Source organism: Ovis canadensis, chromosome 12 (assembly GCF_042477335.2).
Source record: "Ovis canadensis isolate MfBH-ARS-UI-01 breed Bighorn chromosome 12, ARS-UI_OviCan_v2, whole genome shotgun sequence".
NCBI classification, from domain to species: domain Eukaryota; kingdom Metazoa; phylum Chordata; class Mammalia; order Artiodactyla; family Bovidae; genus Ovis; species Ovis canadensis.
The window spans coordinates 51,643,599-51,669,716 of record NC_091256.1 but is presented as its reverse complement, the minus strand read 5'-3'; the positions used below and the strand labels follow the sequence as shown (position 1 = coordinate 51,669,716).

General features: G+C 50.8%; 1 protein-coding gene across 1 annotated transcript in view; it reads right to left on the bottom strand.

Annotated features, from left to right (window-relative positions):
• The window catches only part of DHRS3 (dehydrogenase/reductase 3), a 51,915-nt gene that overhangs the window by 9,469 nt on the left and 16,328 nt on the right, over positions 1-26,118 (bottom strand). The window contains exons 2-4 of the mRNA XM_069545673.1: positions 1,871-2,014; positions 1,095-1,214; positions 508-746 (exon numbers count right to left, since the gene is read on the bottom strand). Coding sequence (XP_069401774.1) covers positions 508-746; positions 1,095-1,214; positions 1,871-2,014 — 503 coding nt within the window. The remainder of the gene's footprint in view (positions 1-507; positions 747-1,094; positions 1,215-1,870; positions 2,015-26,118) is intronic.

Sequence of the window (26,118 nt, the reverse complement as noted above, 5' to 3'; positions counted from 1 at the left end):
TACTCAAATCAAGAAGAGAGAACATTGTTAAAAGCCTAGAAGCTTCCCTGGTGCTCCCTGCCAGGCTGTGTCCCCACTCCCCTAGGAGTGCACTGTTCTGATTCCCATCACCTCTGCCCAGCTTTGCCTTCTCTAGAACTTCAGAAAAACCGAACCATGCAAAATGCACTCTTGTGTCTCTGGTTCCTTTCATTCAACATAATGCTTTGGAGATTCATCCATATCGTTTGCATAATTAATACTTTATACCCTTTTTATAGTTGGGTGAGTATTGCATTGCATGCGTTTAGCACGGGTACTCTGTGAAGCCCCTGACCTGAGAAGCAGGACCCTAAACCACTATAGAACCCCACTGCCTTGCACGTGGAGACTCAGATATGAGACCAAAAAGCCAGGGGAAAACCACTTCTGGGTTATTTTAAAATTTTGTCTCTCTGGGTATGATGAGTCCCCTCGTCCAATCGACTAGAGGAACTTGGCTCGGAGACAGGGTCCGCTGCCACTGACCTGACCCTCATGCCCTGGAACATCTCGGTGCTGGTGTGGAAGGGCAGCACGGTGGTGGCGCTGACGCCTGGACAGTCCAGCAGCCCCAGGGTCAGGCTCTCCATGAAGGCGAAGGCTGAGGCTTTGGACGTGCAGTAGTCGATGGCGCCGGGGATGGCGGAGAGTGCCAACACGGAGTTCAGACACACGATGTGGCCGTTCTGTAGCTCCAGCATCCGTGGCAAGAAGGCCTTGGTGGTCTGAGGGTGGATGGAGAGGTTAGTGTGCGGCAGACACAGCTTCCAACAGCCCCTCAACTTCCCCTCTTGGGGAGAACAGACTACCCTTGACACAGGCACCCCTCCAGCCACTGGATTTTCCTACAATGGGGAGGTGATGGGGTGGAGGCTGAGGGCACTGACTCCCACATTTCAGAAAGTCCAGATGACTCCTGGAGAGCCTGTCATTCTTCTTGTCCAGCCACCCTCTAGACCCAAGCCCAAGCCCTGGTGAGCCTCTCCCCACTCCCCTATAGCCCCAGGCTCCCTGGAAGGGAAGAAGATGTCATTGACATGCCCAACACCGGCTCTGGCTCAGGACAACCGTACCCAGAACTGGCCCAGGGTGTTGATGTGCTGGGACTTGAGAAGGGCATCATCGTCGCTGTCCATCAGGCTCTTCCCGTGGACCACAGCGGCGTTGTTCACCAGGATGGTGATGTCACCCACCTGTGGGCAAGAAGGGGCCACGGGGCCATTAGGGCAGCCAGCCCCAGTGGCCTGTACCTGGAGAGGAGGGACCTGGCCCTGGGCAGCCACATTGCCTCTCTGAGCATCAGTCTTGATTTGTAAGATGGGGCTAATAACCATACCAGGGTTGCTCTGGGGATCAGAAATAATTTATGGCACATAATATACCTGTCACAGAGCACACCTATAATAAATGAGGTTATTGTGACATAAACATAGTTAACATTTGCCACGTGCCAGATATCTAACGGGGTGGTTTCTGCTCTCTCGGACCTCACTGATACACTCAGTCTAACTAGATGTCTGGAGCTGGGGGGATTTTCCCAGACAACCAAGAGACATTTGCACCCCACCCCCCACCACCCCACTACCCCTAGGACAGACACTCACGGGCTTAAATTTCCAAAGGGGACAACAGGTGATTTAATCAGTCTATGTCCCTAGTCCCTGCTCTCTGCAACACACACACACACACACACACACACAACTTGGACCAGCTTCACAGGAGAGTCCTCCGAGGTGCCCTGCAAACAGCCATTCCACCATAAGCAGAGCTCTCTCCCAAGCCCCGTGAGACTGTCCCCTTTGGCTAGGATTTTGACAGAGCTGAGGCCAGCGCCCCCCAGGCCTCTCACCTTCTCCCGCACAGCTTTGGCTGTCTGGTACACCTCTTCCCGGTTGCCCACATCACAGATGAAGTAGTGGCACTCGGTGCCCATCTGCCGAATCTCCTCCGTCGTCTCCTTTAGGCATTTCTCAGTCCGGCCCCACAGAACGATCTGGAAGGAGGACAGTGGTGCTGAACAGGTGATCGCTAAGGAAGCCATCAGAAATTCAGTACGTAAAGCAATTTGCCCCATGACTGCCACGATTCCATTTGAAAAGAGTGTTCAAAGTCACAATACGACTTTTTAAAGGGAGGTCGCCTACTCTAGAGGGAACCGAGAGTTTCTGAGCCTGCTGCTGCCCCACCGATGGATGTATGGTCCGCAAGTCTTCCCTTTTTAAAATCTATTGTACTTCTGGCTGTGCTGGGTCTTCACTGCTGCATGCAGGCTGTGTCTAGCGGTGGTGAGCTGGGCCACTCGTCACTGCAGCGCGGGGCTTCTCACTGCAGTGGCTTCCCTTGTTCCAGAGCATGGGCTCTAGGGCTCTTGGGCTTCTGCAGTTGCCATACATGGGCTTCAGTAGTTGTGGCTTCCGGACTCTCAGGCACAGGCTCAATAGTTGTAGCCCTCAGGCTTAGATGGGGCTTCCATGGTGGCTCAGATGGTAAAGAATCTGTCTGCAGTGTGGGAGACTGGAGTTTGATTCCTGGGTCAGGAAGATCCCCCTGGAGAAGAGAATGGAACGGCAAATCCACTCCAGTGTTCTCGCCTGCAAAATCCCACAGAGGAGCCTGGAGGGTTATAGTCCATAGGGTCACAATGAATTAGACACGACTGAGCAGCTAACACTTCCACTTTTCACAGGCTTAGTTGCTCTACAGCATGTGGGATCTTCCCAGACCAGAGATGGAACCTGTGTCCCTTGCACTGGCAGGCAGATTCTTCACCACTAGAGCACCAGGGAAGTCCTTCATAAGGGACTTTCTTTCTTATGTATTCCTTCCAGGATGACATCTCCTGCCGGCCCCATTCAAGTGATCCTATCCAGTTAAATGTAGCAGCAGAGTTCTTCCTGTACAATGTTCCAGAACGCTTTCAGCTAGGAGCAAGCTGGTCTTCTCACCTGAGGTCTAGAGTCTGATGGGTGAATGGACTGCAAGGTTCTGGCCGTAAGGTGCCAGGAGACTAAGCAAGGCCTTCCCTCTACCCAGCTGTGGTCCCAGGTGGACAGAGGGCGGGGAAGACAGGCAGCCAAGAAAGAAACACGACCTCACCCCACAGGTAATAAACGTGGGGCTCATTATGCCAGGAGATGACCCTGGCAGGACCAAGACATGAATTCTTAAAGGGAGTTGGACATATTTATGAATGTCTGGCCATAAAAGGCTCAGAACAAAGGGTGGGCTATTTCTCAACCTTGACCTACAGGAGAATGACACTCCTTTCCATGACACGTCGTTGAGTCCAGAGAGGCCCCTGTTGGTAAAACAGGGCTTGGTGACAGGGAACTAAGAATCCCAAGACCCAGTGTAATCAGCACAAAGGCAGAAAGGCTGGGGGCTGGAGAGAATCAGAGAAAGGAAGAGATAAAAGGCTCCTTGGGGATTAATCTAATGGGTTTCTATTTTTGTTTCTTCTCTTTAAAATTATCAATGAAATTCCTCCTTTAAAAATAGAACCCAACACGGAAACCCCATGTGTGAAACCAGTAAAAGGAATAATTACACGTCCAACTCCATGTTTTCTTACTTGAAAAGCCACACATGATAGCAAAAAGGCTGAGCTGGGAAGGTGAACATTTTCAAGTGGGTGATGGATGTAACTTGAGTCACACCAGACCAGAATCTATTTGCTCTGCAACTTGGTACGGAGGAAAGTCACACAGACAAGTAGTCGTTGGTGATAACAGTTTATCAACTGTTTACCTTGAAATATCAGAACATTCACAATACCACACAGGGTGCAAAATGGCTGCGACTGGTGGGATACAGAGATGTGCTGATGGCTCCCATGGATTCGAGTTTTTTATTAGAGTTTTTAAAATATATATTTATTTATTTATTTGGCTGTGCTGGGTCTTAGTTGTGGCACTTGAGAACTTTAGTTGCAGCGTGTGGGGTCTAGTTCCCTACTCAGGGATCGAACACAGGCCCCATGCATTGGAAGCATGGAGTCTTAGCCACTGGACCACCAAGGAAGTCCCCTTTATTAAGAGTTTTTAAAACTTTCGAAATATTTCTTGAAGGAGAATAAGAGTGTTCTTTCTATTCCTGCAACATCTCTGGGAAAGCCCAGTTTGAAAACCACACCTTGTCCAACCGCTTTATTTATTTTAATTGAAGTCTTGAAATACGGGAAGGGCTTTACGAGGGAGAATTCCATCAGCCACCCTCCACGATGACAAAAGTCCTCCAAGAGCAAACAGACTGCAATTAGACAGGCTCCAAAGGACATTTTCTTGTCTGTTGAACTAAAAACAGACTTAAAGTATGTTCCTCCAGGAAAGGCTGGAGAGATTTCCTTCATGAAGAAGAAAGAGATCAACTGTTCAGTGTGTTCAGTCATCTTCCATCATGTCAGACCTCACCGCCGTCTTGTAGTCACTGTCATCCTAGTTTCCTCCCATCCTCCCTTGTCACCCCATCCATCTGTCCATCCATCCTTCCTCACATTCATCCACCCACTCACCCATCCATCCAGCCACCGGTCCATCCACCCACCCACCCACCCATCCTTTCTTCTTTCTACTCACCCCACGCCACCCCACTCCATCCATCCATCTAATTTCTGAGCATGTCAGATCGAGGTGGAAGAAACCCTTGGCCTCCTTTCTTCTGCTCTGGTCCCTGCCTAATGCCCTCCCACATCCAGCTTGTCTGGGGAACAGGACCCTGGGGCTTGCATGGTTCCCTAGTGTCTAGCTGAGGACAAGAGTGGTGCTTCTGGGACTCTGAGAACTTCTGGACTAGTTGGCAGGGCAAGGAAGCTCAAAGCAGGGATGTGTATGGGTTAGAAGGTGCAGGGGTCCAGACAGCTGGGAGCACAAGGAAACCAGCAGAGAGAGAGACAGCCAGGGAGGCAGCACTGTCTGCATGGCTGGAAGGGCACCCTGGAGAGGAAAACAGGGACTGGACTGAAGGAGGTGAAGCAAAGGCTGTGCCCCACTGTCTTCCACGCGTGGGGGACACACCCAGGTGGGATGCTGAGGTTTGGCCATTTCTTTTCAGGGGTCTGCTGAGGATGCCCCTGGTGGGTTGGGAGACTGGCCTCCTCATGTTCAGAGCCCCCATCTCTGACAGAGAGCTGGGAGGGGTTTACTTTCTGTCCTCCTCACCCCATCCCTCTGAGCCAGGAGCTCCCTGAGGGCCTAGATTCTGCCTTGTTCATTTCATATCTCAGAGTCCGGCAACGCAAGTGCTATTTGTTGAGCGAATGAATGAAAGTTCAGGGCTGCAGGTAGGAAGGGTTGCAAGGTGGTTAAGTAGCCTCTCTGAGGCTGAGATGAGCCCAGCTCCCTTGATTGAGCTGTTTAGAGTCCCAGAAGCTTCTACCCACCGGCTACTTAGACCAAGAGTCAGCGAGACCTGGGGTTCCACTCAGAACCACCCTGGACTGAGCTGCGAGCTGAGGCCGAGGCCAGCGTGTGGCCCCTTGCTGCGTGTCTCTGTGCAGGTCTGACTGAATGTGTCTCTCTTTGCATGGGTTGTGTGTGCAGCCTCTGCACTGCTAGGTGCTTCCTTGGGCCCACGGTAGATGCTCAGAGTTCCTGGGAAGCCAGGGACTTTTAAAAATATATATTGTTTTTTGTTTATGAACAAATTAAAAGAAGTCCAGATGGCAGTGGGGGCACCTGAGCTGCTGACTTGCTTACAAAGGAAGCCTGTGGACAGGAATGGGTGCAACCAGACTTCAAGCCTAGAGACCCTTCTCTCCCACCCACCTTAGGGCCCTCTTGGCCTAAAACCACTGGTCCCAACCTTCTTTGACAGCAATTCTGCCCAGGGCAAGTTGCTGTGGTGGGGATAGTGTGGGGCAAGAAATCCCATCCCCACAGGTAAGGCCGGGGCTGCAGAAGGCCCAGGGCAGAAAGAGAGGAAAGGGGACAGGGACCCTCCAAGCTGAATGATTGGTCAAGGTTTGATGGGCTGACCATCAGGCCATCAGGCTGGGCATGTTCCCATCTTAGGACCCAGGAGCATCTCCATGGTGACGGGGAGGCCAGGGCTGGTCACCCTGATGGAGACTTCAAGTAAGTGAGCCGCTGGGAGTGGGAAGGACAGGGGTTCTTCCTGGGCAGGTGCTGCCCAGTGGGCGCACAGCAGCTGCTCCCTCCTCCTCCTCCAGTCCCTGCTGGGACCCCTGTGGGACCCCAGAGTCACAGACCAGGCAGGCACAGTTCAGTGCACAAACCTGGCAGGCACAGTTCAGTGGTTGGCCCAGGTGGTTCCTCACCAGAGTCACCAGGGGTGACCCCAGACACCTAACAGGACAGGGGTCCCACCAGGTGCCCTAACGAGACCGAGACCGAGGCCTGGGCAGGTAGGAGGTCTGAGAGGAGTGTGGGGTAAGCCGCCTGGGGGCGGGGCAGATTTATGAGCCCTGGGAACCCAACCCGGCCTCCTCTTAATTAACTTCCAGGACAGAGAGCAGCTGGGGAGGGTCAGCAGCCCGGGATTTACTCCTAAGCCGGGTTTACAAAATAAGAGCTCAGAGAGGCTCGACACCTTCTGGCCTCCCCTCCCCTTGGGGCAAAAGGCTAGCTTCTGTCCTGGAGAGGAGGAGGGAAGCGGGGTGAAGACCCTTGGCCTTCTAGGCCTCAGGGTCCCGCCCTCCTCTCCCTCAGCGCTGCCCTCACGGTGAGGCTGAAACCCCCCAGCAGCCCCCAAAGCTGACGGCTACCATGATCCATTTTTTATGGCTGAGAATACTGGCTCAAAGGTGCTAAGGCAGCTTGTCCAAAGTCATACCCAGCAAGTGGTGGGGGCAGGATTTGAACCCAGAGCCTTTGTCCTCTGCAGATGCACCCCTGAAACCCAAGGCACGGGGTGGGGGGAGGTTTCTGAGCTTTGAAAGTTCTGCTGCCAAATCCCATGTGTCCTCATACTGGTGTTTCTTCCCACCCAGCCCTCGGCTTGTCTCCCTCGACGTCCACACCCCATGAGTCTGCTCACCAGGACTGCACAGAGGGCCTGCTGAGGGCTGGGCGCTGTGCCCTCAAGGGGGTTAACACAGCAAATCAGACACGGTCCCTGTCTCAAGGAGACAGCTAGGAAATGAGAAAGCAGTTGGACGCAAAGTGCCATGAGTAGGAAAAAGAATAAGGTGAGAACTTGACGTTAAGATATTGGCTTTTTCTTTTTTTCTTTTTTTTTTTTTTTACCATTTTCAAGTAAACTTTCTAACAAGTGGAAAGCAGATGCCCATGAGAATCTAGAGGTTTTAATAAAAAGATTCAGGACTTCCCTGGTGGGGCAGTGGTTAAGAATCCACCTGCTAGTAGAGGGGATGATGGGTTCAAACCCTGGTCTGGGAAGACTCCACATGCCATAGGGCAAGAAAGTCTGTGTGTCACAACTACTGACCCGCGTGTCCTAGAGCTGGTGTTCCACAAGAGAAGCCACTACAGCAAGAAGCCAGAGCATTGCCACTAGAGTGTAGCCCCCACTCACCTCAACTAGAAAAAGCCCAGGCAGCAACAAAGACCCAGTACAAAAAAACCCGAGAGATCCATGTCAGTTTCTAATGTATTCACGAATTATAATAAAGATGACTATATATTTACATTTTAAGAAACAGAAGAGGGAACGTCATTTAAATTGGAACGTCATTTAAATTTAAATTCTGAGGTTGCTGTATTATGCCCGTTGTATATCTAAGGCAACTGCAACTCAGAGAAGCTAAGCAAGTGATCTGAGGCCACACAGCAATCAACAGGACAGAGCTGGGATTTGAGCTGAGGTTCTTCACCACCATTCCCTGTCCCAGTAGGAGAAAAGCTATTTCTTCTCTTCATGTGGTCTCATGGGGATTAAGCATGTGGAAACTGGCAGCCACCGAGCCATTCTCTATTTCCCATGGAGAAGCGCTGAGAAAGTCACAGCACTGCCCCCTGATACACTGTCTTCCGCAGCCAATACAATGAAGAGAGTTCACACTATGGAAAAATGGTCAGGACTGAAGGCTGCAGAATTACCACCCACACAGGATAATCTCATCTCTAAAAGCATAACAAGTTGATGGACATCACCAGGCTACATAGGAACAGGGGTGGTCTTGGGTAGGACCTTAAGTTTACTTCTTTGTGCTTGTCTATCTACTGCTTCTAAAAGACAAATATCATCATTTATGATCTTCAAAAAAGCAGGACAGAATAACAGCTTTCCCATACATCATTTCCAAAACAGGCCATTTCACACAAGTGACTCAGCACAGCTTGTCCAACCTCTTCTGGGCTCCCATCCAGTGTGAGGTGACTATTTGCATGTCTCTTCCCACTGCTGAATGAATATACGAGGCTGCAGTGAACACCTTACACTCACTCCTTCTGCGCTGTGCGCTGTCTCTCCATTTCACATCTGCGTATGATCTCTTGGAGGGCAGGAACTAAATCTCACCTATCCTGGGTTCCCTGAGACCCTACCTAGTGTGCAGCACAGACTTTTAAATGCCAAGGCTACTTGTGAAATCCTATTCATCCTGCAGAACCTGCCTGAATGGCCCCTCGAATCTGAAGTTCCCTGGCTCTCTTTCCATCATCCCGACAACAATAACACCACCACTATACACTGGCTAACAGCTATTGAGCATTTCTCATGAGCCAGATACTGTGCTGAGTACATCCAAATGTTTCCTCCTTTCATTCCCATAATCCCACCTGTAGGTAAGATTTCTCTCCCCCTTCTACAGGTGAAGTGAAGACAGGTAAAATTACTTGCCCAAGGCTATACTACTTATAAACAGTGGCATAGGTGACTCAGAACTCTTGTTCCTGATGTTTTCAAACTTTGGTGCTGGAGAAGACTCTGGAGAATCTCTTGGAAAGTAAGGAGATCAAACCAGTCAATCCTAAAGGAAATCAACCCTGAATATTCATTGGAGGGCCTGATGCTAAAGCTCCAATACTTGGGCCACCTGATGCGAAGAGCCAGCTCATTGGAAAAGACTCTGATGTTGGGAAAGATTGAGGGCAGGAGAAGGGGGCAACAGAGGATGGGATGATTAGGCAGAATCACTGACTCAGTGGACATGAATTTGAAAAAAATCCAGGAGATAGTGAAGGACAGGGAAGCCTGGCATGCCGCAGTCCATGGGGCTGCAAAAAGTCAGACAAACCTTAGCAACTGAACAACAGCAAAGCGCACAGCTGAGAGTGCGCTGGGCCTATTTGTGAATACCCTGCCTCCCCTAGGAGCTTGAGAAGTCCTCTGGGGACTCCTTAACCAGCATCCAGCATGGGCCAGGTACAGAGTAAAAACCAAGCGCTGTCGCGTGACACTGGCCCCAGGAGGGCTCGAGAAAAATCTGCTGACCAGAGAACAGTGAGTGCCTCTCCTCCACCCTGGGCTCACGGGAATGCCTGGCCTTGGCGTTCATAGCTGGAGTTCAGCTGGGGCGCATGGCCCCACCAGAGACGTGAGCTGGGTGGTCTCCGTGTGGCCCCCAGGAGGAGCATCTGCTTATAATTGGCAGCCCCGGAAAGATCCAAGTCCCTGGGCAGGTCTTTGGCAGACCTGCTTATGTCCCATGGGCCCTGGGTTTTGGAGCAAAGCCGTGCTGAGCTGGCTTCTCAGAAGGAAAGAAAAGACCCATTGGAGACCCCAAAGCGTGGCAGGGTGGGTAGGGGTGGGACAGTCACAATGTGAAGAGTACACAGCTCTCCTCCAAACTCAGCACTTCCAGCAGGAAGATGTGAACAAAAATCCACCCTGTGGCCAAATGAGAAGCGAGCAGCAAAACCGAGTGTGTGATGCAGAGTAGGGCGCCAGCAAGGAGAGGCTGAGTGGCCATGCCTGCGGGCTGGCAGGTAGTATTTGAAACACTGACACACACTCCCAGTAGGTACGTATATAGAGCAAGTTACATTCTGAGTTTTCTGCTCTTTCACATCCCTCTCTATTTCCAAAAATAGACTTCTCTGATTTTTTTTATTTAAAAATTTTATCTCATTTATTTATTTTTTGGCCACATGGCATGCAAGATCTTAGTTCCCAACCAGAGATCGAACTTGTGCCCCCTGCCGTGGAAGTGCAAAATCCTAACCACTGGACCACCAAGGAAGTCCTGAGACCTCTTTCTTGGGTAGAGGAGCCTAGAACATGGGCTCAGGAGCAAGATAGCCTGGGTTCAATTGTCTGATTTACCACCTACGCAAACCTGGAAAACCCACTTAACTTCTCTATAAATTAAAGTTGTAAAGCATCCACTCGGAAAGGTGGTTGGGAAGATGATGGAAGGACTTAATAAATGCTGGCTATTATTTTTATCATTGTTATTGTTCAGTCACTAAATCGTGTCCAACTCTTTTCGATGCCATGGACTGCAGCAGGCCAGGCTCCCCTGTCCTCCACAATCTTCTGGAGTTTGCTCAGATTCCTATCCAATGAGTCAGTGATGCTATCTAAGCATCTCATCCTCTGTTCTTCTTTCTCCTTTCTTCTTCTTCTTACTACTACTATTATTATTAACCCAGGAGCAGAAATAGATCCTCCTTGCTCCCAGAAGTATCCTTTATCTTCCACAAAGTTCTTCCCTGGTGGCTCAGATGGTAAAGAATCTGCCTGCAGTGGAGGAGACCAGGGTTCAATCCCTGGGTGGAGAACATCCCCTGGAGAATGGAATAGCACCTTATTCCAGTATTCTTGCCTGGAAAATTCCATGGGCGGAGGAGCCTGGCAGACTACAGTCCATGGGGCTGCAAAGAGTTGTACATAACTGAGTATATGAGCAATGCATCCTCCAGGAAACTGGAGTCATGGGGTGATGGATACCTTTGTTATTGCTGTCAGTTGCTCATTCGTGTCTGACTCTTTGCGACCCAATGGACTACAGCACACCAGGCTTTCCTGTCCTTCGCCATCTCCCAGAGTTTGCTCAAACTCATGTCTATTGAGTCAGTGATGCCATCCAACCATCTCATCCTCTGTCATCCCCTTTTCCTCCTGCTCTCAATCTTTCCCAGCATCAGGGTCTTTTCCAGTGAGTCAGGTCTTCAGGTTGCCAAAGTATTGGAGCTTCAGCTTCAGCATCAGTTCTTCCAATGAATATTTAGGAAAATTTCCTTTAGGATTGATTGGTTTGATCTCTTTGCTGTCCAAGGGACTCTCAAGGGTCTTCTCCAATACCGCAGTTCAAAAACATCAATTCTTCATCTTTTTTTATTGTCCAGCTCTCACATCTATACAAAACTACTGGAAAAACCATAGCTTTGACTATATGGACCTCTGTGGGCAAAGTAATGTCTCTGTTTTTTAATATGCTCTCTATGTTCATCATTGCTCTTTTTTTCCAAGGAGCAAGCGTCTTTTAATTTCATGGCTGCAGTCACTGTCCACTGCGATTTTGGAGCCCAAGAAAATAGTCTGTCAATGTTTTCATTGTTTCCCCATCTATTTGCCATGAAGTGATGGGACCAGATGCCATGATCCTAGTTTTTGAATGTTGAGTTTTAAGCCAGCTTTTTCATTCTCCTCTATCACCTTCACCAATAGGCTTGTTAATTCCTCTTCACTTCTGCCATAAGGGTGGTGTCATCTGCGTATCTGAGATTGTTAATATTTCTCCCTTCAAACTTGATTCCAGCTTGTGCTTCATCCAGCCCAGCATCTTGCATGATGTACTCTGCATATAAATTAAATAAGCAGGGTGACAATATACAGTGTTGATGTACTCCTTTCCAAATTTGCAGCTAGTCCATTGTTTCATGTAAGGTTCTAAATGTTGCTTCGTGACCTGCATACAGGTTTTGCAGGAGGCAGGTAAGGTGGTCTGGTATTCCCATCTCTTTAAGAATTTTCCACAGTTTGTTGTGATCCACACAGTCAAAGTATAATCACTGAAGCAGAAATAGATGTTTTTCTGGAATTCTCTTGCTTTTTCTATGATCCAAGGGATGTTGGTAATTTTATCTTCGGTTCCTCTGCCTTTTCTAAATCAAGCTTGGACATCTGGAAGTTCTTGGCTCACATACTAGAGGCCTAGCTTAAAGGATTTTGAGCATTACTTTGTTAGCTTGTGAAATAAGTGCCATTGTGTGGTAGTTGGAACCTACTTTGGTATTGCCCTTCTTTAGAACTGGAATGAAAACTTACTTTTCAGTCCTATGGCCACCTTTTCTACTCCTGAGTTTTCCAAATTTGCTGGCATATTGAGTACAGCACTTGAACAGCATCATCTCTTAGGATTTGAAATAGCTCAACTGGAATTCCATCACCTCCACTAGCTTTGTTCGTAGTGATGCTTCCTAAGGCCCACTTGACTTCACTTTCCAGGATGTCTGGCTCTAGGTGAGTGATCACACCATCGTGGTTATCTGGGTCATGAAGATCTTTCTTTTATAGTTCTTCTGTGTATTTTTGCCACCTCTTCCTAATATCTTCTGCTTCGCCACCTCTTCCTAATATCTTCTGCTTCTGTTAGGTCCATATAGTTTCTGTCCTTTATTGTCCCCATCTTTGTGTGAAAAATTCCCTTAGTATCTCTAACTTTCTTAAAGAGATCTCTAGTCTCTCCCATTCTATTATTTTCCTCTATTTCTTTGCATTGATCACTGAGGAAGGTTTTCTTATCTCTCTTTGCTATTTTCTGGAACTCTCCATTCAGATGTGTATATCTTTTCTTTTCTCCTTTGCCTTTAGCCTCTCTTCTTTTCTCAGCTATTTGTAAGGCCTCCTCAGACAACCATTTTGCCTTTGGCCTTTCTTTTTCTTGGGGATGGTTTTGATCACTGCCTCCTGTACAATGTTATGAACCTCCGTCCATAGTTCTTCAGGCACTCTGTCTATCAGATATAATCCCTTGAATCTATTTGTCACTTCCACTGTACAATCATAAGGGATTTGATTTAGGTCATACCTGAATGGCCTAGTTGTTTTCCCTGTCTTCCTCAACTTAAGTCTGAATTTTGCAATAATAATAGTGGTAGATGCCTATAAGACTCCAACCGGGGCTTCTTTGCCTCTTTGCCTCACCTGTGGACACAGCCTTGACCAGGGCTGAATCCCTAGATCTTAGAAACTGCCTGTTCCCAGATCTTAGAAACTGCCTGTTCCCATCCTTCTATCAGACTTAGAGGACCCTCCTGAGTCCACAGCCCAAGGCCTAGGAAGGAGGAAACCAACATCAAAAGCATTCAGCTGTTTCAATTCTGGTTTCCTCAGTGTGTATGCCCAACAGTGGGATTGCTGGGTCATAAGGTAGTTCTATTTGCAATTTTTTAAGGAATCTCCACACTGTTCTCCATAGTGGCTGTACTAGTTTGCATTCCCACCAACAGTGTAGGAGGGTTCCCTTTTCTCCACACCCTCTCCAGCATTTATTGCTTGTAGATTTTTGGATTACAGCCATTCTGACTGGTGTGAAGTGGTACCTCATTGTGGTTTTGATTTGCATTTCTCTGATAATGAGTGATGTTGAGCATCTTTTCATGTGTTTGTTAGCCATCCATATGTCTTCTTTGGAGAAATGTCTATTTAGTTCTTTGGCCCATTTTTTGATTGGGTCGTTTATTTTTCTGGAATTGAGCTGCATAAGTTGCTTGTATATTTTTGAGATTAGTTGTTTGTCAGTTGCTTCATTTGCTATTATTTTCTCCCATTCAGAAGTATGTACCCCAATGTTCATCGCAGCACTGTTTATAATAGCCAGGACATGGAAACAACCTAGATGTCCATCAGCAGATGAATGGATAAGAAAGCTGTGGTACATATACACAATGGAGTATTACTCAGCCGTTAAAAAGAATTCATTTGAATCAGTTCTGATGAGATGGATGAAACTGGAGCTGATTATACAGAGTGAAGTAAGCCAGAAAGAAAAACACCAATACAGTATACTAACACATATATATGGAATTTAGAAAGATGGCAATGACGACCCTGTATGCAAGACAGGAAAAAAGACACAGCTGTGTATAACAGACTTTTGGACTCAGAGGGAGAGGGAGAGGGTGGGATGATTTGGGAGAATGGCATTCTAACACGAATACTATCATGTAAGAATTGAATTGCCAGTCTATGTCTGACGCAGGATACAGCATGCTTGGGGCTGGTGCATGGGGATGACCCACAGAGATGTTATGGGGAGGGAGGTGGGAGGGGGGTTCATGTTTGGGAACACATGTAAGAATTAAAGATTTTAAAATTAAAAAACTAAAAAACTAAAAAACAAAAAAAAAAGCATTCAGCTGCAAAGCAGGCCGTGGGTCACCTGTTAGGAGGATTTCTTGAGAGGAGAGGTTTTCAAGCTGAGCTCTAGGGACCATGGGGGTTCTAGTGAGGAGCTTCAGGGGTTGCTGATGGGTGGGGAGCGTGATAGAATTCCAACCTACCCCCCCATCCTCCACCCTGCAGAGCAGTGGCACTTTCATGAGGCTTCCATAATAGCCATTTCCACAAAGATTCTGTTGCTAAAAAGAATAGAGTCTGAATGTTACCACTCTGGATTCTAGCCATTTGCTCCCAGGATGGAATTTTTTTTTTACTAGAAATGCGCCCAGGTTGGAAGCCTCTAGCTCTCTCTTACTGGGACTGCCAGCCTGTCACTCTTGCTTCCCCAACAAGCCAGCAGCTTTTCTTCTTCCAAAAGGCAACCCTTCAAAATTGACAACGGAGATTGGGTAGCGCTTCCAGGTGTCTCCTTCCCGGATTTCAAATTAATTAAATAATCTATTTTTGGTCACACCCTGAGGCATGAACAACTTCTCTGACCAGGGATAGAACCAGTGCCTCCTATATTGGAAGAGAAGAGTCTTAACCACTGGACTGCCGGGAAAGTCCCGGTTCCTGGACTTTCTTTCTGCCATTCTTCCTGGAAGCCCTGTTTCCAGACTCTACAAGCCCTGACTGCACGCTGCTCTTTAAGATGCCTCGGGTTCATTACCTGTGTCCCGCTGTTGACCTATGACCTTGGCAGGTCACCACTGGGCCTCTCTCTTAGGGACTTAGGCCAGAGCCTGCCTTCCCCTCCCGCTCTGGCACCGCTGAGCTCCCAGAGCAGGCCTCCCACGGAGTTGCGCGTGGTCGGATTGCACAGGCTTGTCCCCTGCCCGGGCCTGCAGAGAATGTTCTGGCTACTGCTGGCTCAGCTGTTGGAGAGGATTGTTTTGAAGCTCCTCAAATTAGATCGCCCAGCGGTGTCCTCCTCCCACAAGTCGCTGACCACAGCCTAGAGCCGGGCAGAGACTTCCTCCCGGCCGCGGTCCAGCCTGGAATGGGTCCCTTGGGAGGCACAGGGATGACCACGAGGGCTTGCACCAAGTTCAACACCTGCCTTGGTCTCTCACCCCGCCCTCTGACAGCTCTGGGCAGGGCGGGGGATGAGGGAGGGTGGTATTGTACTCATTTCATCCAGGAGAAAACCGAGGCACAGGGTTAGGAAGCTGAGCTAGAACTCCAACCTACACGCCCCATCCTGAGCCCTCCACCTCTGTCCTTCACCTGCAGGCATGAAGGGACCCCCTAAAAGGATGGGCCCAGTCACTGCGCAGGTGTCACCAAGCACATCCAAGGGGCAAGGACTGGACAATGGGGAAAGAAGGAAAGATGCTGCCTTGTCCTGGGGTACAGTGCCTGGACTTGCTGACCAAGTACTTGCTGAATGATGACAGTGATGATCCTCGCTCTGCTGTAAGGACACTGGGGGTCTTTAGAGGCTGAGATGGGAGAAGGGGACAGGAGCTGCTCCCCTGAGCATGATGCCCAGGGCTGGTGGTTGGGAGCATCCTTGCTTCTGTCGCCTCCTCCACTGCTGCCGCTCTGGGCTGAGCCCCATCATCCCTCACCTGGCTCACAGCCATGGCCCATAGAGGTCTCCCAGCTTTGACCTTTGCCCCAGTGCTCCCAACCCTGCCTCAGTCTATCTCAACACAGCAGCCAGAGAGATCCTTCCAGAACTGTCAGACCCTGTCATTCTGCTTATAACTCCTAGTGGCTCCCCGTCTCACCCAGAGTGAAATCTACAGTATTCACTATAGAACACTAGTTCACTAGTTTCACTGTAGTGAAATCTAGAGCGACCGCAAGTCTCCTGCTCTGATGTGCCCCCACCTCTCTGTCTTCAGCTCTCCCCCTCAGAGCTGACTGGTCTCTGCCACGTTGGTCTCCTTGCCTGCATGACCACCCAACCCGCTTCTACTCCAGGACCTTTGCACCTGCTCTGTGCTCTCTGCCCAAGTAGCCCTCTTCTCACGCCCTTTCTTCTTACAGATTCTGCTCAAGCATCTCTTTACATGAGGGACCTTCATGTAAAGTCCTCCTGACCCCCAAAGACTCACTCCCTGACACTACCTCTGCTTTTTAAAAATAGTTTTTTATTAATAGTCTTTATCTTTTAGAGCCTTGAGATTTCCTGCACACTCCTGCCTGCACATATGGACAGCCTCCTCCACCATCATTACTCACCAGAAGGGCACCTGCATTACAGGTGATGAACGCACACTGACACATTATTATCACCCAAAGTCCATAGATTACGTTAAGGTTCACTCTTGCTGTTTATTTTCTGAATTTTGGCAAATATATAATGATATGTATCCACCACTGTAGTATCAAAGACTGTAGCTTTGCTGCCCTAAAAATCCTCCAGGATTTCCTATCTTTCCCCCCAACCTCTGGCACCACTGATCTTTTTACTGTTTCTATAGTTTGGCCTTTTTCAGAATGGTATATTGTTAGAATCATCTAGGATGTAGCCCTTTCAGACTTGCCTCTTTCACTCAGTAATATGCACTTGTGGTTCCTCCATGTCTTTTCACAGCTTGATGGTTTATTTCTTTTTGATGGTTCATTTCTTTTCAGCACTGAATAATATGCCACTGTCTGAAGGCCCCACAGTTTATTTACTCATTCACCTACTAAAGGACTTCTTGGTTGCAAGGTTTGGCAATTAGGAATAAAGCTGCTATAAATATCCCTTGTGTATGTCCCCACTTTTTTAACTTCCCAGATCTCTTCTTTCTCAGTCCCTGAGACACATGATGTATGCCTCCACGTTGAAGGCCTCATGTCTCTGAGGACAGAGGGCGCCCTTGTCAAAACCTAACAAGGCCACCTGCCAAGAGCTACAGCTCAGAAACCAGGTGTGACAACTCAGTTAAGTCCCATCTCATCTCTGAGTGTAATTCTTGTGAACCTTTCTGGTTCTGAGACCACTGGGAAAATCTTCCAGGGAAACCCTCTCCAAGACTGACTCTATGGGAAAGCCGAAGAACATCTCACTTCCAGCCAGAAACCCAAGGGCTGCGCCTCCCCACTGTCTGCCCTCAGCCCACACGTGGCAAAACTCAGAGAGGGTGGGGAAACTCAGGCCAGAGTCACTGGTGGAAGCCCCATGACCATTGTCACAGTTCCTCCACTTGGACTTCCTGATGGTGAATGCCAGGTGACCTTGGGGGTGCTGCCAAGAAGGGGAAAAGAGGGGCAGCATTTGCAGACCACTCTCCAACCCAGTGTATGTCTTCAGTGTTACCATCCTGAGAAATGGGGCCATATTTTCAGTGCTCAGGCAAGGGCAAGCCTGCCCTTGCAGGCTGTGCCGCCAGAAGTTTCAAGGCAACACTTGAGCCTGAAATCTGGAGCTCTTTCACTACTCCCCGTCTTGCCTCATTCACTCATTTGTTCTTTCACTCACTCATTCGAGGCATAGTTATTGGATTCCAGGAGGCTCCGGGGTACAGTAGGAAAGAAATTCATCCCACTCTCTTGGTGTTTGCTTTCAGGTGTGTATGAGGAACAAGGGGACCAAGAGACAATCAATGATAGACCATATAATATATAAAGGTGGCCAAAAGTGAAGGAAAGGAACAGGAAGCTTTGTAGGGGGGCTGGATAGAGTGATCATGCAGCGGGAATAGTATTTAGCCAGGGATGGGGACAGGGAGGGGCTTCCCAGGTGGCTCAGTGGTAAAGAACCTGCCTGCCAATGCAGGAGACATAAGAGACATGGGTTTAATTCCTGGGTACGGAAGATATATGGCAACCCACTCCCGTATTGCCCGGATTATCCCATGGACAGAGGAGTCTGGCAGGCTACAGTCCATAGGGTCTCAAAAGAGTCGGACACAACTGAAAGTAACTTAGCATGCATGCAGGTATGGGGACAGGGAGAGCCTGTCTGATAAGCTAACATCTGGGCAGAGACTTAAGGGAAGTGAATGAGAAGGCCATGCAGATATCGGGGGAAGGAGCATTCCAGGCAGAGGGAAAAGCCAGTGCAAAGGCCCTGGGGTAGGAATAAGCTTGGTGTGTTCAAGGGACAGCAAGGAGGCCAAGTGGAAGAGCTGAGTGGGAGACATGAGGCTGGGGCTTCCCAGTGAGGTGGTAAGTCCTTCAGAGGGTTGTGCACAGAAAATGGACAGCTCCACCCAGACTCTGGAACAAGTTTCCAGTGCAGCACTGGGGGTTTGGAATGGGATCCAGAACCAGGGCAGTGACCACAGCCAGGAGATGGATGGAGGGGAACAGGGCGGGGCCTGGGTGGGGGCTGCTTAGGTGAAGGTGATGGAGGAGGAGGATTCAGCAAGACTGCAGGTTTGGGCTGCCAGAAGAGGGGTACCCAGAGGACCCTAAAGGGTTTGACTTGAAAAAATGGAAGGGCAGTGTTGCCATGAATTGAGACCCCAGGCCTCCCTCTCCTGGGAAGGCCAGCTTTGGCAAGTCCCAGGTTCGGAGGAGGAAGAGAAAGATCCTCAGGTTCCTTCCGCTTCCAAAACACCCAGCTTAAGCAGGGGGAGGAGAGGGCGGTGACGGAGGAAACAGTTCCAGGTGGCCAGGCTCCTCAGGAAGAGGGTGCCTGGGGGGAGGGGGGGCACACAGTCCAGCTACCCACCTAGCGTGCCCGGGTAAACACGCCAGTTTCCAATAACAAAGTGGTGGGCCACCCCAGCCCGCTCCGCGCGAAGGGAGGCGGTCCGTGCTCACATGATGGAGTGAGGGGGTGGCAGGAGGAGCCGCCGGGGGGAAACCTCAACGAATCTGGCAGGAGGCTCCAGGAAGTCCTTCTGAAAGTGGGCCCCGAGCCGGGCAGAGGGTGGGGCCTGCGGGGTCCCGCGAGGGGGTTGGGTGGGGCTGGGCTGGAGTCCCCCTAGGTGGGGATCGGGCTGGGCTCCCAGCAGGCGGACGGGGAAGGGGTGGAAAGGGGAAGGGAAGGGGCTGGGAGGTAGATGGGGAGGGTGTGGGGCGGGGCTGCGTCCCGGAGGTGCCGGGGTGAGGAGGGGCTTCGCAGGTGGGGGCTCGGGAGGGTTAGAAGGGGCGTCGCGTTAGAATGGGGTTGGGGATACAGAAGGGGAAGGGGCAGGGACAGTGGGGAAGAGAGTGGGGTTGGGGTCGCGGAGTGGATGGGGAGGGGGCGGGCGGGAGTCGGGACGTGGACGGGATGGGGCCAGGGCGGAGGGGGAGGGGCCAGGTTGGGGTCGCACGCGGTGGAGGCGGGGTAGGGACAAGGTCCCCTCCCGCTCCAGGGACCGCCCGCGCTTCCTCCCTCCGGCAGAGCGGTAAACAAACGCCGTGATGTCACCCGCGCCGCTGACCTGCGGCTGAACCCGGAGCTGTAAATGAGATGCAAGGTGCCAGCAGCCTCCGGGCCGCGCGGCCTGCGAGCCACACACGCTCCTCCGCGCCGGCCCGAGGTTCCCCCAGCTGCACACGGACAGGATGCTGCAAACGCCACCAGACATTGCAACACGCAGCCAGTCTGCTGGCCGCGGCGTGAACCTTCCCGCCGCCTCCTCCGCCGCCCCCCGGCAGGCACCGGCCCAGCTGGAGCGCGGCCTCCCTCCTCCGGAGCACGCCTGGGGGCTGGCAGCTTCCACTCGTGTGGGGTCAGCTCTCCGCTAGGCACCCCATCGTCTGCCTCCCCAGGGGGCTTCCAGACCCGAGAGCTGAGCCTCTGGGGTCAACTTTGGGCTTTCTGCCCAACAGGTCGGGAAGTGCTTGCCTTTGCAAGCTCTCTGGGAAGCTCATTCCTTTTCTTCGAGGCCGGAGGCGCTGGACGCCCCTTTTCCAGATGGAAGCCCATGCCCAAGTGTCCCCTGGCTGCCCACCAGCTTCTCCCTCACTCCACAGGGCAGGGGGCCATCCTTTCTTCCAGAGAGCTCCCCCAGAGCGGCCCTGGACTGCCTACCCTTGGCAGCCCCCTGTCTCTGAACTGCCCTTGGGAATGGAAATCAGCCTGGCTGGGGCCAGGAAGGCCAGTACTCTGTTCTGGAGTTGATTTGCTGTGTGACTTTGGAATGAGTCACTTGGCATCTCTGGGCTTCACCAAATCCCACTGGGGAAGTGGGGAGGTTTGAAACAGCCTCCCCTCTGCTAGTGTGCGGAAGGTCAAAAGTGCAAGAAACCCTCACCAGGCTGCCAGGGCTGGTGAGAAGCCTCAGGTGCAGGGGCCTGGCCTGTTGAGAAGGTAGAGCTGCTCAGAGGGGCCAGCCCTCCCTGCTCCCAAACCCAGGCTTCGGCCTTCATTGTGAGAAGCTGGGGCTGTGGGACATACTGGTAAAGTTTCCAGGGCCCAAGGAGCCTGCACACTGTCTCCCCTACATGGACCCCACCAACTCAAGTCCTTTAAGAAGCTGGGAGAACCTAAAATGAGCGTAGATCTTTCGAAAGCACCCCAAGAACCCAGCTCCTACTGCCAGAGCCCATTCTAGCTTCTCTTTTACTGAAGTTAATATCTGGGCTTCCCTGGTGGCTCAGCTGGTAAAGAGTCCACCTGCAATGTGGGAGACCTGGGTTCGATCCCTGTGTTGGGAAGATCCTCTGGAGAAGGGAATGGCTACTCACTCCAGTATTCTGGTCTGGAGAATTCCATGGACTTAATATTAATAGCTAAATCCCTGTCTCTCGCATCACCCTGTTTTGTCTTTCCAGCATTTTGTCACTATCTGAAAGTTTATTTGCTTGCTTGCTTCGTCTGTCCCTCTCCCCCAGTGCACACTACAGTGTGGGCTCGCCATGCACTCCCCTGCCCCTGGCTTGGTCATCAGGTGCCTGGTGAATATGTGAGTGAATGAATGAAATCATCTTGCCTCACGTGTGATATGGGCACTGACATCCCTGGAGGGGACCTTGGGAGGAATAACATTGACAGCCCAGGCGGTATGGCTATCATGAGGGCCAATCACACCACTTGTTGGGCCTGAGTAAAAAAGGAAAGTGTGTGGCTGTCAGGTGAAAAAATTATTGAGAATTTCAAGATGGTGACAGCAGGGCGCTGACAAGTGCAGGGCCCTTGTGAGCCAGGGGTCATGTGTGACAGCTAGGGTCACACACCCAGCAAGCCAAAAGGGTGTTCATACATAGAGAGCACTCAAAAGCAATGCCCAAGGTGGGGAGTGGGGAGGTGGGGGTGCCGAATGCCAAGTCTTGGGCTTTCCACACCTTCCCTGGGCTGTAGGAAACTCAATCCAATAGAGTTTCTCCTTGTTGCAGAATGGATGATACCTCCCACACAGACAGCTGACAACAGCTAGCTAATTGAGGGTTGTCTGTGCTCCCAATGGACGCCTGCAAAAAGCAAAAGCAGGCAATACGGAGGCAGGTAGGATTTAGGGGCAATGGTAAGCATGTAACGGTCATTGCCTTGGTTAGCATTTAGTCAGGAGCTTCTCTAAAGTGCTACAGTGAGGCCCACAATCCAAAAAGCTCTAAAATCCTTTATCCCCACTTAATTAGACCCATGCATTTAGGCAAGTCCACAAAGAGCCGTGGACCTGAGCTGCTGGCCCACTTTAGAGATAAAGCACCAAGGTCCTGGCAATATCAAGGGCATGGCCAGGAAATGGCTGAGCTGGGACCCTGGCATCACTTCTGGGAGCTGCTGGCGAAGGTGAGAATACAGCTGTTGTTTGGGGTAGAGAATAACGGCCTTTTTATGGGGGCAACTCTTTCAGCATCCCCTTTCTGACCCCAACCTGAAGCCTAGAGGCCCTTGAGCTGGTGTGTCCCAGGGAAGCCTCCAGCTAATTAAGCATTATTTATGGACTGGCCTCCTGAAGACAAGCTTTAAATTACTTGCAGGCCGTGCCAAGGTAACTGTCTATCCTACCGGCTATTAATTAGGAATCAGTTTAATCTCTGCTGGACGAAGGTCAAACACTATGGAGTTGACCCGGCTGGCTGGCGTCGCACTATCAGGCTGAGGATCTGGGCCTGGAGGGCTGGGGGACTCAGGGGAAGTGGCAGGACATTGCAACGGGAAATGACCTGGTCAGCACATCCTGCAAAGGCCAGGATGCTGAGAGCAAAGCCACATGGGCCTCGGCCCAGGAAGCCAGGCAAGGTGGGGTTTCCCTTTAGCACCAGCCCTGCAGAAAGTGGATTTCAGTGGTCCTCAGAGAGTGCCCCAGCCCTCCAACAGCAAAGAATTCTGCTGGAAATTCAGGCTTCCCTCACCTGCCTGGTCATGCGACCTGTAGAAACCCTTCTGTAGCTCCCTAATGCTCTTCTGGGGCTTCCTAGGTGGCTCGTTGGTAAAGGATCCACCTGCAAGGCAGGAGATATGGATTTGACCCCTGGGTCGGAAAGATCCCCTGGAGAAGGAAATGGCAACCCACTCCAATATTCTGGCCTGGAAAATCCCATGGACAGAGTAGCCTGGCGGGCTACCGTCCACGGGGTTGCAAAAGAGTCAGACACGACTTAGCAACTAAACAACAACAGTACTCTTCTAATCAAGTCCTGATTCTAGCCCATGGCCACCAGGCTCTATGAGCTCTGCCAGGCCAGACTCTCTAATTTCCCACTTTCCAGACATGCTCATCCCCTCGGCCTGGAATGTTCGCCTTCCATGGCCTCCAGCTCAGTCTTGATGCCTCACCTTAGACCCTGATCCTAGCCATTGCCAGCCTTCCTTCCCCAGAAGCCAGATCGCCTGGATACAGATCTCATGACTGTGTGTGTGCTGTTAAGCAAGTATTTAACCTCTGTGAGCCTTTGTTTTCTCATTTTCAAAATAGGGACACAGGACTTCCCTGGTGGGCCAGTGACTAAGACTCCACGCTCCTGATGCAGGGGGCCTGGGTTCCACCTCTGGTCAGGGAACTAGATCCCACTTGCCGCAAGTAAGAGTTTTTACGCCACAACTGAAGACCTCGAGTGCTGCAACGAAGACCTGGCACAGCCAAATAAATAAATATTTTTTTTAATTAAAAAAAATAAAATAGGGACATAGTTCCTCCCTCATTGAGTTGTTCTGAGGAGCAAATCAGATTGTTCCTGTAAACAACTTAATGTGTTGTTGTTTAGTTGCTAAGTTATGTTCAACTCTTTGCCACCCCATGGACTGTAGCCCCGCCAGGCTCCTCTGTCCATGGGATTTCCCAGGCAAGAATATTGGAGTGAGTTGTAGTTTCTTTCTCCAAGGGATCTTTCCAATCTAGTGATTGAACCTGTGTCTCTTGCATCGGCCAGTGGGTTCTTTACCATCTGAGCCACCAGGGAAGCTCCACTTAGTGTGTAGGAAGAGTTTTACTAACAATGGCAAAGACTGATTGGAAACCCCTCCCTTTGCTCAGAGCTGCATCCCACTGCATCCAAGCGTCTGCCATGCCTCAGTGTCACTGAGAGCCACGGGTCCGTTCTCCCAGCTAGCCAGAAGAGGGACCTGGGCTTTTCCCCTGCGATGCCTACCCGGTCCCTGTGACCTAGGAGAGCCCCCTGCACACCCTTCCCCGCTGTCAGATCTACCCCCATAAGAAGCCTTCCAGGATGACCCCCAGTTTTCTTTTCTGTGGAGCAGCTGCCAACCCAGCGTGGGGTCAGTTCAGATCCCCTGTTGCCGTTTTGTTCTCCAAGGACAAATCCCACAAATGACTCTACTTCCCTAGCCACACTGCCAGCCTCTCTGTGTGCCTGGTGAGGTTGGATGGCACCTGGGAAAGAAGTTTGCATTCAGCAGGTATTCAGGGCATATCCAGCCAGTGTTTTCTGAGCCCCTGGCTGGCAACAGTCCCCTGGGAGGTTGGGACTAGCACTGTCATATAATAGATGAGAAAACCGGGGCTCAGAGAGTGTGGGAAGCAGAATAATGGCTTCCTCCAGAATGTCCAAGGCTTCCCAGGTGGCTCAGTGGTAAAGAATCTGTCTGCCAATGCAGGTGACACAGGAGATGCAAGTTCAATCCCTGGGTCGGGAAGATGCCCTTGGAGGAGAAAATGGCAACCCATGCCAGTATTCTTCCCTGGGAAATTCCATGGACAGAGAAGCTTGGTGGGCTAGTCCATAGGGTTGCAAAATAGTTGGACATGACTGAGCAACTGAGCACACCAGGACTTGTTTTTCAGTCACTCAATTGTGTCTGAAACTCTTTGGGATCCCATGAACTGTAGCCTGTCAGGCTCTTCTGTCCATGGAATTCTCCAAGCAAGAATGCTAGAAAGGGTTGCTGTTTCCTTCTCCAGGGGGATCTTCCCAACCCAGGGGTCGAACCCACATTTCCTGCATTGGCAGGTGGATTCTTTTACCACTGAGCCACCAGGGAAGCCCTGAGCATACCAGGATGCCTATATCCTAAACCCCAGCACTTGGGACTATGTTAACTTACACAGGAAAGGGAGATTTAAGGTTGCAGATGGAATTAAATATGCTAATCAACTGACTTTAAAATAGAAAAACTGTCCTGGATTATCCAGGTGAGCTCGGTGTAATAACAAGGGGCCTGAGAAGTGGCAGAAGGACAGAAGAGAGAGGGAGATGTGACCCCGGAAGCCGGGTTAGGGGGATGCAATCTTGACAGCTTTGAAGGTGGAGGAAGGGGCCGTGAGCCAAGGAATGTGGGCAGCCTCTAGAAGCTGGAAGATGCGAGAACATGGATTCTTCACTCCAGCCTCCAGAAGGCACATAACCCTGACACCTTGATTTTAGCCCATGAGACCACTGTTGGACTCCTGACCTCCAAAACCGCCAGAGAATGAATGTGATTTTTAAGCCGCTGAGTGTATGGTGTGTTTAGCACAGCTGCAGGAAGCTCAGGCAGAGAGGTGGAGAGCCGGAGAGCTGGGTCTGAAACTGGAGTTTGTCTCCAAAGTCTGTGGGCTTCCAGCGGCACAGCAGCCCCTCCCTCGTGCTAACCTGTCAGCATCACTTAAAACAAACCCTCTATTGGACTTCCCTGGTGGCTGGGAAATCCCATGGGCAGAGAAGCCTGGTGGGCTAGTCCACTGGGTGGTAAAAGAGTTGGACACGACTGGTGGCTCAGTGGTCAAGAATCTGCCTTGCAGTGCAGGGGACACGGGTTCAGTCCCTGTTCTGGGAAGATTCTACATGCAGCTGCGACTAAGAGCCAATACAGCTAAATAAATAAATATTTTAAAAAACAACAGCAACAACAACCCTCTGTCATAAAGATATGCCCCAGAGGCTTTTGCAGAGGGTGCACAAGAGGGGTTGCAAGGAACAGGCAAACAGGAGCCACAGCCTCATCTTCATGACCAGGACTTTTCATACAGTATCTCATTGAAATCTCCTTTTATAGATGAAGAAACTGAGGCTCAGAGAGGTCTAATAACTTGCCTAGGGCCATTCAGCAAGTGAGTGAAAGAGCATGCATATGAATTTTGGTTTGTTGACTCCTGAGCTCAAAATCTGAATCACAACTGTATACCAGCTCCTTAAAAAAGAAATAAAGCTAAACTTAGGTGCACACACGTGTGCTCATGCACACATACACACATACCCGCCAACCTGAAGGCTCAAGAGGTGGCCCCCAAACCAGCACAGCCAGTCAGGAGGAGGAGGAGGGCACCAGCGGTTCTCAGCCCACACTGCCCCGTGCCCCTGGCAGGAGGACCCCCACTGCCTCGCTGTGGGTTCACCAGAGAAGTGGCCTGGGGAGGTGAGGCAAGGCTGCCCCCTCTGCCAAGTGAGACATGAGGACATGGCATGTGGGAGTCGAGGGTGGCCTGACTCCACGTGGGTGTGTCTGGCAGGACTGCCTGCCTGCAGGAAGGTCACACTGCCCTTTGTGGTCATGCTGGCTCCAGCCCTAGCTCCCCATGATGACCTGGGATGGGGCCTGAGAGAGCTCAGGGCATGCTGGACTGGCCAGCTGAGTTTGTGTCCCCCGGCCCC